The sequence below is a fragment of the Macadamia integrifolia genome, unplaced genomic scaffold (genome assembly GCF_013358625.1).
Source record: "Macadamia integrifolia cultivar HAES 741 unplaced genomic scaffold, SCU_Mint_v3 scaffold3070, whole genome shotgun sequence".
Lineage (NCBI taxonomy): Eukaryota > Viridiplantae > Streptophyta > Magnoliopsida > Proteales > Proteaceae > Macadamia > Macadamia integrifolia.
Window position 1 is genome coordinate 8,757 of NW_024869179.1, and position 10,005 is coordinate 18,761.

The following is a 10,005-nucleotide window of genomic DNA, read 5'->3' on the forward strand; positions in this document are numbered from 1 at the left end:
TCATTCAACCCTAGTATGACTCGGTCCATGTAATTGTGGGGTCAATATGGCCCGGGGGACTAATCAGGCCAATGGCCTAAATACCTGTCATTAGCCGGAAAAAAAAAAAAAGAGTAAGGCATGCTGAGGCTTAAATAACATTGAATCTACTCCTCCCTCTTATTTCTCTTTCTAATGCAAGCACTCTCACGGATTGAACTCCTCTGTGGCACATGTTGTGTGGTGCGCATCCAATGGCCAGAAACGCCTTGGCACGGAGCTCAAGGCGGTCATACGTAGCCCAAGGCGTTTCTATAGCCGTTGGATGCACGCCGAACACCATGTTGCACCATAGAGGATCCAAGTCCCACTCTCACTCTCTCTCTCTCTCTCTCTCTCTTTTGTTGTCTTTCCTATCCACCTCATCATGTGGGCCCACTAGGAAAGCTTGAAACAAAAATTCTAAAAATAATTCTAATTTGTTTCTAAATTGCTTGTGAAAGTGCAAACCAACCATTGTGCTATTGTTTATATATATATATATATATATATATATTAATGGCTTATTCAATTATCTTACCTATACTGCATTCATTTCTACCCTATTATTAGTGAGTCCACATTCTTTGCAGCGAGCAGTGAGGTACGGTGGGCACATGCCCCAAAAGGTTCCCAACCACTAATGCTCACTGCACTGGTGCAACGACTAGAGACAATTTTCATACTCATTAGCCCCATGTAGTAGCGGGAGCCTTGTGCAATGGGTTGTTCTATTTCTTTCATTAAGAATACCATAAGGTTGTCCATATATATAACCTAAAGTAGCTCTTGTATTATTTCTTTAATGCTTACATCCTACATCCACATTCATACACTAAAATGTTATCACAATAACAACAAATCCTTGTCCCAAATTAATGAGATCGGCTACATGGACTCAAACAAGACAAGGAAAAAGAAAAATAAAAGTGGAAGGAAACAATTGATGTCAAAAATAGAAGTGAATGGTGCATAACTATCTGGGGCCCACAACCTGGATCCTAGCCCTCTAATTCGTTCTATTCTAGGACTATTTGGGACAAGGCCTAAACTGTGCATATCTTTCTCCACAACCTCTTCTATGATCATTTTACCAAAGTTTCATTTTAAAGCCTATAATACTTGTATTGCTACATATTACAAGGCAAAAAATGTGATCAAATATCTATAATTAAAGTGGGAAAATTCAAAGTTTACCCCCTTGCACGTGCATCATTCTTGATTTTCACCAAAAAGCTTTAGTCAGGTAGCTTCCAGTGATACATACTAATGTTAGTGCTTAAATGGGTACGAAGTGCTACAATTGCAAAATAAAAATAAGGGGGGGGGGGTGTGGGGGACTGGGGATGAATACAACATCAAAGATTGAAGTTTTGTATACTATCGGTGGCGAGGTCGGTTTCTATTGATTGTTTCTCTGCTGCTACCCATCTGCAATGTTCTATAGATAAGCATATCCACAAAACCAAAGTAAGCATCACTTCATGGCTTTTTGATTGCTAGAATAACACAAGGTACCAAAATATTGGTTGTGAATCCCAAACCAAGACTCAAGTAAAACCATGTATCCTTTATGTTACTGTTATCGTTCACTGCCCCTCTTCTATCTAAACCACCACCACTTTGGCAACTTGTGAGAAGTGGAGGGCCACAAAGACCTGAGTTTCCATAGTATGAAGACGCATCAAAAGTAGTCATCTGCCCTGTATATGGGATTTGGCTTGAGAAGTTGTTGTTTGTGAAGTTTAGAGAACCCAAATAAGTCATGGATGCCATGCTGAGAGGAATGTTCCCTGAAAGATGATTATTTGAGATGTCAAGAGATTCCAATCGATACATGTTCGCAATTTTCTCAGGGATGTGCCCACTGATATAATTTCTTGACAAGTTCAAAACAATTAAGCCAACAAGATTCGTTATTGCTCCAGGAAATTCTCCCACCAGGTAATTTCCCGACGAGTCTATATAGGTTACTAGAGAAAGGGTCTTGGTGAATTGTCGAGGCTGGCCTTTAATAGAGATAACCACATTCTCATCATAGTAAGACCCGCCATACTGCCAATAAATTAGATACGTATGCACACGTTGAACTTGTGTCATGGCTCGAAGATCCCCTAAGCTGGATGGAACATCTCCAACCAAATTGTTATTTGCAAGATCCAGAACTTGCAATGAACTTAGATTTGAAAGTTGAGGAGGTAGTCTTCCCGAAAATGCATTTGATCTCATGCTTAAAATTCGAAGAGAAGTTAGCCTTTCTCCAATCCATGGTGGAATGTTACCTGAGAATTTGTTGTTCCCAATGTCTAGAGTCTCCAAATTGGAGCAATTCTGCAAGGATGATAAAAGTTCCCCGGATAAATTATTATCACTTAGGTGTAATGTCTAAATCCTTTGTAACTGACCCAATTGGAACGGAAGCACTCCAGATAGATTGTTCTGCCCAAGGTCTAAGACTTCTAGATAAGAACAATTCATTAAGCTTGATGGTATACTGCCTGAGAGATTATTTTGTGACAGAACAAGGGCAAGTAGAGACGACATGTTTCCAATGGAGGCCGGCATTTCACTTGTTATACAATTATCGAAAAGAGACAGAAACCACAAATTTGGCATCACATCACCTATGCTCAATGGGATAGGACCAGAAAATCGATTCTTAGATAGATCCAATATAAGAAGCTCGACCAATGGAAGAGGTATAGGTCCTTCCAAGAGTTGGACTTGAAATATATGTATGCATAGGGTGCAGCTGGAAGAGGGTTTGGTAGTTGACCTTGTAATTGATTGAAAGATGTATTCAATGAATACATATTAGAAGAAAGATCCCAAAACCAGTTGGGTATTAGGCTTGAAATGCTAGCATTTGAAATATCCAAAGAATAGATTTCCTTCTGAGTTTCAATCCAATCAGGAAAGGAGGGACCTAGTTGATAAGACCCTATCTCGAGGTTACTAACTTGGAATGGAGAAACCCACTTGGAGCTAACATTCAAAATTAAGGAATTTGAAGACATGGATAAGGTCATCAAGTTACTAAGCTTTGAGAAATGAGCTTCAGACAGAGTCCCAATCAAATGATTAAAAGACAAATCAAGTGAAACCAACTTAGAAGATTGTCCTATAGAATTAAGGAAGGCTTCCTGTCAAGTTATTGGAGGACAAACTAAAATCAACAAGAGATGTCATATTTTCAATGAAGGAAGGGAGTCTGCCATGTACTCTGTTATTGGAAAAATTGATTACCTTGATGCTTTTCCAACTTCTTTTTAGTAGCTGCGTACAACTGGCAGTAAGATTCCCGTTTCCTCCAAGATTCAGATGTTGCAAATTTGGAAGCTCAGAGATATGTAGGGGAATCCTTCCTTCCAAACTATTAGAACTTATATCCAGATATACAAGACTGCTTATGTTTAGAATCCAGTCAGGAATCACTGAAATGAAGCTATTATAGAAAAGGTTCAGCATTGCAAGTGAAGTGAAATTCACAAAATGAAGGGATGGAATGGGACCAGTCAAGCCACACGCAGATAAATGCAACTCAGTCAATAATGGAAGCCTATTCAATACAGGAAGCCATTCTGGTCCCACGATCAAAAGGTTCACATCATTCATGTCGAGGTGTCTCAGAGAGCTGAGACCAGCCACCCAATGCAGACTGTCAGCCATCAAAGGAGAGGAAGAGAGACTGAATTCTGAAGAAACATCAAGGTAGTGCAAGCTAGAGAGGTTTCCTAAGCTAGGAGGAATTTTATCACAAAAACCTGCATTCGACAGATTTAGATATTGCAAAGCTTGAAAAGAACCAAGAAAATCAGGAATTGAGATGCAATCAAACGTGTTGAAACTCAAGTCCAAGTGCCTCAATGACTTGAGTCTTAACAAAGCAAGATCAACATTTCCACTCAAGTTCCAGAACCCATACCTGTAAGGATAAAAAAGTTCAACTGGATATGGGTTGCGGAGATCAACTGCAATCACAGCTCCAGAAGTGTTAGTCACACTGCACTCCTCTCCATTGACAACAATCATTTCCTTGCCATGAGAAGAGTCAATTTTTGGGGTCAGTGAGGCCATTTTAAAACTGAATAAGCTTTCCTTTCTGATTCCAGACAATGGGTTTCACCATTACATGCAAACTTCTCAGTTGCTGATAGCAAACAGAGAATCAATAGGACCACACCAGCAATAGAAAATCTACGCATTATGTCTATTCCCAAACTATGATTCACTTATCTTTAGGTACAGACAGATATTTCAAAGTAGCCTATAAGGGCTTTGCTTAAATATATGCTGCCTAAAAAGGCCTCAATAAAAAAAAAAAATATATATATATATATATATATATATTTTTTTTTTTATTAATAAACCAGGGTATTCTCTTCCAGAAAGCAACTACTTTCATGTTTGACCATCAAAAATATTGTGAATTATGAAGCTTTCCCTCCTTTCAATTGTGGAAGATGGAACACTTATTAATATTTTGGTCACCTAAAATATTAGTAAATCAATCTTCAAATGTGGAAGTAGTAACATTTAAAACGTAACTTAAAGTGTGGCATCAGCCATTTTAATAAGACACTTAAGGGGACGGTAAGGGATGGATCCATGTGTGCAGAGAGGGTTGGGCACGCCATCAGTCTTCTTAGACTGATGGCACGTCACTCCTGTTCACTTGTCAAATTTCAGCCAAATTGGGATTGGCCAAGTGGCAAAGTAAAGAATTGAAAATTTCAGAACCACATTGGTGTGCACAAGAAAAAAAATAAATAACAACTGCCACTTAATATTAAAAGATAAATGAAGATACACAGGGGCTACTAGATTGATGAATTTAACTGTAAAACTTAACACATGGGGGTAATCCAATCAGTCCCTATATACATTCAATGGTCAGAATTGTTAAATCACCCTACCACATGATATAAAATTAGAAAAAGTTAGCTTCACGATGACCTCTCCATATCAACTCACTTAAGATTTTTTTTTGGTTTTGGCTTTTCATGTTGGGATTTTTAAAGCATTCACTTTCAGATTTGACCCCATGAAATATTGTGAAGTCTGTTCAAATATAAAAGATGAATACTTACTCATATTTTAATCACTTTTGAATTAATATTGTAATAGAATAAATTGAATTAACTATAACTCAATTGGTAAAGACCAACTCCTCCCAATAAAGAGGTAAAGAATCTTTCAATTGACTATTCAGACTAGAAAAGCATGCATGAGATCACAGCCTAAAGGAAATTAAATTACAAAATAATTTATAATTGGGGTTTAATTTATCAAATCATCCATTTAATTTAAGTAATGAAATGGACTAAGTTTTCGTTTCACCTGTTAGTGATGTGACAATGTGATTGGATTTTTGTGTCATCAGTAACTCCCACCCCCTTCATTCAAAGCCTTATCAATCCTATGGTCCTATGGCCTTGACAAAGAGATTCCAATGAAGAAGGAAGCTTGATCATAACAAAATTACCCAAGATAAAGATAGATATTGTATCACTACCCAAAAAAATTTCTCTCTCTCTCACTTAGGCTTTCTTTGGTTTGATTTCTATTTGTATTTATTTGACTTATTTCTATTTTTACAAGTGTCTGGTATAATATTTAGCACTTGTTTCTATATATAATAAATTAAAATAAATCACAAATTACTCTCAAGCTGTTTGTGATTTGTGGCAACAAATCATTTATGTTGATTTTTGCGCTACCTTAAATAAGCACGTGTGCTAAACTACTCAAAATCACGGATAAATAGGTTGCCTTCAGTATGTTTACACTTTGTCAATATAAAACCCCAAATCCTATAATCTCTCTCACTTGAAGCTCAAAGCTCAAAGCTGAAGGTGAAACCTAAAACCTATTTTCTCATTATATAATCTATTTTATAAATAGTAACCAACGAATACTATTTGTGGTCCTAATTTATTATTACAAATAATTTCTAAAAAATAGTTAATAAATACAAATATAAATCATACCAAAGAGAGCCTAGCTACAAAATCTTTTTTTGACATGTTTGCCCTAGGAGTCAACCAATCATCGGAACACCAATCCTCCAGCCTACATTCCCTCCTCTTGCCTTACTTTTTCACTTCCTTCTTTCCTTCCTTGCTTTCTCCCTTTTTTTTTTTTTTTCTTTTCTAACTGAACTTTTTTTTGGTTCTACAGAAATCAGCCTCCATCAATTTCTATTCTGATTCAAATCCAATTTTTGAAACCATGCATGTTTGGCATTATATTAATATCTTGTTCAGTTTTTCTACTGATTGATGAGGCGGAAGTGAACCATCATTAACTTTTTTTTTTCTCATTGTTTGTTAAACATTAATTTTTCTTATTTCCTCCTATATTCCAACTTTTAAGTTGCAAATAAGCAAACCAATTGAGCTTGGGATCACTCCCCCAACGTTATTGGAGGATGATAGAATTGGTATTTCTTATTGTATTCAGTGCTCTCAATAGAGAGAATATATAATGTACATAAGCATGCCCTGGTCGATCCACACAGACCTGGAAAGACAGGATTTCAAAGGATTACATTTAGATGATATTATCACATGTGATATAGTCAATCCACACAAACTAGGAAAGATAGGATTACATTCAAAAGATATTATCACATGTGATAATGATTCCTATCCTAGAGGATAAGGATCGGCAAGAGTCCTAAAGAGGACATATTGGAACATATAGTTTCCAAGTGAAGAAAGATTTTTATCTTGCTCAATACACCCCCTCAAGGTGGAGGACTAACTCAATGGACCTTCAACTTGTCCCGCAGGAAATGAAATCGTGCAGTGGAGAGAGGCTTGGTAAGAGCACAAGCAATCTGATCTGTGGTGGAGATAAACTGAATCGATAATTTGTTGGTTGTGACACGCTCAAGAACAAAATGATAGTCGATCTCAATGTGTTTGGTCCGAGCATGAAAGACGGGATTCAGTAACAAATAGGTGGCCCCAATATTGTCACACCATTGGATGGGAGGAGGTCCTTTCAAGGGAAAACCCAATTCGAGGAATAGGGCTTCAAGCCATATTAACTCTACCGATGCATCAGCCAAGGCCTTGTATTCTGATTCTGTGGAAGAACGGGCTACAATCTTCTGCTTGTGGGAGTGCCAAGAAATCAAATTGGATCGAAGAAAAATAGCATAAGCACCAGTGGATCGGTGATCAGGGCTATTCCTAGCCCAATCAGCATCAGAGAAGGCTTGGAGGGAATGACTGGGGGGAGCGTGCAATGAGAAGACCATAAGCCATTGTATGCTTTAAATATCACAAAATACGTTTCACAACTATCCAGTCAGACTCCTTAGGGGAATGGCTATACTGACATACTCTGTTGACAACGAAGGCAATGTCTGGATGGGTGGGAGTGACATACTGGAAGGCCCTAACAATGGAATGATATTATGTGGGGTCTGTCATTAGTGCACCCCCCGAGTCAAACACCTGGGTAGTTGTGGCCATAGGAGTCATGATAGGCTTGCAGTCACTCATGCCAGCTCTATGAAGAATGTCTTTAATATACCTTGTCTGGGAGAGTAGCATACCAGAAGGATGAGGATTAATTTCAACCCCTAAGAAGAAGTTGAGTGGGCCCAAGTCTTTGATGGAGAATTCTGTAGCCAACTGTGCCAGGAGAGTGGTCACCCGTGATGGAGTATTACTAGTGACATTGATGTCATCAACATATATCAGTACATAAAGCAAGATGGTATCCTTCTTGAAAATAAAAAGGGAAGGGTCGTGCGAGACGCCATGGATCCCAACTAAAGGAGAAAACAAGAAAGCCGATGAAACCAAGCCCTGGGTGCTTGTTTCAGACCATATAAGGATTTATGTAACTTGCATACATGATTAGGCTTGGTAAGATCCTCAAACCCTTGTGGCTGTACCATAAAGACCTCTTCAGCCAAAATGTTGTGAAGGAAAGCATTGTGAACATCCAATTGACAGGTGGTCCAGCCTTGGGAGAAGGCAATGGCAAGAATGGACCGAATGGTTGTCGGTTTGACCACGGGACTAAATGTCTCTATATAGTCTAGGCCTTCAAGTTGATGAAAGTCTTTGGCAACGAGGCATGCTTTGTAGCGCTCCAGGGAACCATTAACCTTTGCGTTTGATCTGATAAACCCATTTGCAACCCACTAGATTCATATGGGGCGAATGTGGCACTAACGTCCAGGTTCCATTTTTTGGCAGAGCATGGAACTCCTCAGACATGGCCAAATGCCATTCTGGTGATTTTTTGGCTTGAGTGTAATACCTGGGCTCTTCAGGGAGGGAGATGGTGGTGGATAAGGCATTGGGAGTAGGATTTTGTGTATGGGACCGAAGTCGTATGGGGTGAGCACGTTGTGGGGGTTTCAAGGGGATAGGTAGGGGTGAGGGTTGGGGCATTGGAGGAGAGAGGAGTGGTGTGGGGGAGGCGATGGGAGAGGTTGTGTAGAGGTCAACGACAGGAAGAAGACAGTGCGGGAGGTGGGCGGTGATGATGGGGAAGGTGATGGAGAGGGAGTTGGGGAGGCGGGTATGGTTGGTGGAGGTGTGGGAGATGGAGAAGGTGGTGGAAGCATGGTAGGGGTCGGTAATGGTGAGGGGGAAAGGGGAGTTTGGGGTGATAAGCAAGTTGGGGTGAGACCCCATGGAATGGAGGTAGAAGGGGGAGGGGGTTGTCCAAGGTTGGACTGGCGATAGGGAAAACTAGTTTCATCGAATCGAACATGGCGTGCTATATACATGCGCTTCGTGGACAGATCGAGATAGCGGTATCCAGTGTGAGTTGGACTATAACCTAAGAAGACACATGGAGAATACCGATAATCTATCTTATGATGGTTATAAGGCCGTACGTAGGGAAAACAAAGGCAGCCAAAAATTCGTAGGAAGGAATAATCTGGCAGGCGATGATGGACAAGTTGGAAGGGAGAAATGCGATTAGAGACATGGGAAGGCATACGATTGATTAAATGCACTGCAGTATCAAAGGTAAATTCCCAATATTTCTTAGGGACAGATGCATGATCAAGTAGAGTGAGACCTGTCTCAACAATATGTCGATGATGGCGTTCCACAAACCCTTGTTGCTCATGGGTGTGGGGACAAGATAAACGATGAGAAATTCCAAGAGGAGTAAAAAATGAGGGGAGGGATCGATATTCCCCACCCCAGTCATTTTGGACAACCTTAATTTTCCTTGAAAATTGCTTTTCAACTAAGGCCTAGAATTGAATGAATGTTTGGAAAATTTCAGATTTTTTGGTTAGAGGATAAAACCAAATAAAGTTAGTGTTGTCATCAATAAAAATTACAAAGTATTTAAAACCATTGACAGACACTATACCCCATACATCACTATGAATAAGATCAAGAGGAAATAAACTATAACTATGTGTTTCCTTTAAAGACAGACAACTAGCCTTCCTTAACTGACACGCTGGACAGATTGACTAAAGTCGAGTAGACTGACACGGCATATTATTGACACGCAACATAAAACGAAGGAGATTCTTATGGGGATGTCCGAGTCTGTGATGCCAACCATTGATGGAAGTGCGTTCAACAACACAAACAAGAGGAGAAGCTGCAGAGGAGGAAGTCATTGTATATAGCCCACCATTACTCGGTCCTAAAAGAAGAGTGGCCTTGGAAACCTGATCCTTCACAAGAAAATGAGATGGGTGAAACTCAAAAAAGACATTATTATCATTGGTGAATTTTTGAATAGATAAGCGAGGTTTAGTAATGGTAGGAACATGAAGAATATTATTTAAATGAAAAGTGCGAGATGAAGAATGAGAGGGAATAGAGGAAGAACCAATATTAGATATTGGGAGACCTTACCGTTACTGACATGAAGATGATTTGAACCATTGTATTGGTCATAGGAGGAGAGGGATTGGATGTCAGGGGAGACATAGTGTGTGGCGCCCGTGTCTGGGTACCAGGTGAGGGCAGAGGTTGGGGGGGG

At 39.5% G+C, this 10,005-nt stretch overlaps 1 protein-coding gene across 1 annotated transcript; it reads right to left on the reverse strand.

Annotated features, from left to right (window-relative positions):
* Positions 1-1,500: 1,500 nt before the first annotated feature.
* On the reverse strand, positions 1,501-4,095 carry LOC122067701 (LRR receptor-like serine/threonine-protein kinase EFR). Its single transcript, XM_042631545.1, has 3 exons — positions 3,265-4,095; positions 2,979-3,161; positions 1,501-2,349 (listed from the first exon to the last, which is right to left on the reverse strand). Exons 1-3 carry the CDS (start codon positions 4,093-4,095, stop codon positions 1,501-1,503), a joined length of 1,863 nt encoding a protein of 620 aa, XP_042487479.1.
* Positions 4,096-10,005: the final 5,910 nt, after the last annotated feature.

What these genes read in the sequence shown, in the direction of transcription:
- LOC122067701 (XM_042631545.1), bottom strand. Translation starts at nt 4,095, where the DNA reads ATGGCCTCACTGACCCCAAAAATTGACTCTTCTCATGGCAAGGAAATG. An exon ending in GAAGTTGGAAAAGCATCAAG is followed by an intron (nt 3,162 to 3,264) that starts GTAATCAATTTT and finishes ATAACTTGACAG; the next exon opens with GAAGCCTTCCTTAATTCTAT. An exon ending in AGTGGGTTTCTCCATTCCAA is followed by an intron (nt 2,350 to 2,978) that starts GTTAGTAACCTC and finishes TCATCCTTGCAG; the next exon opens with AATTGCTCCAATTTGGAGAC.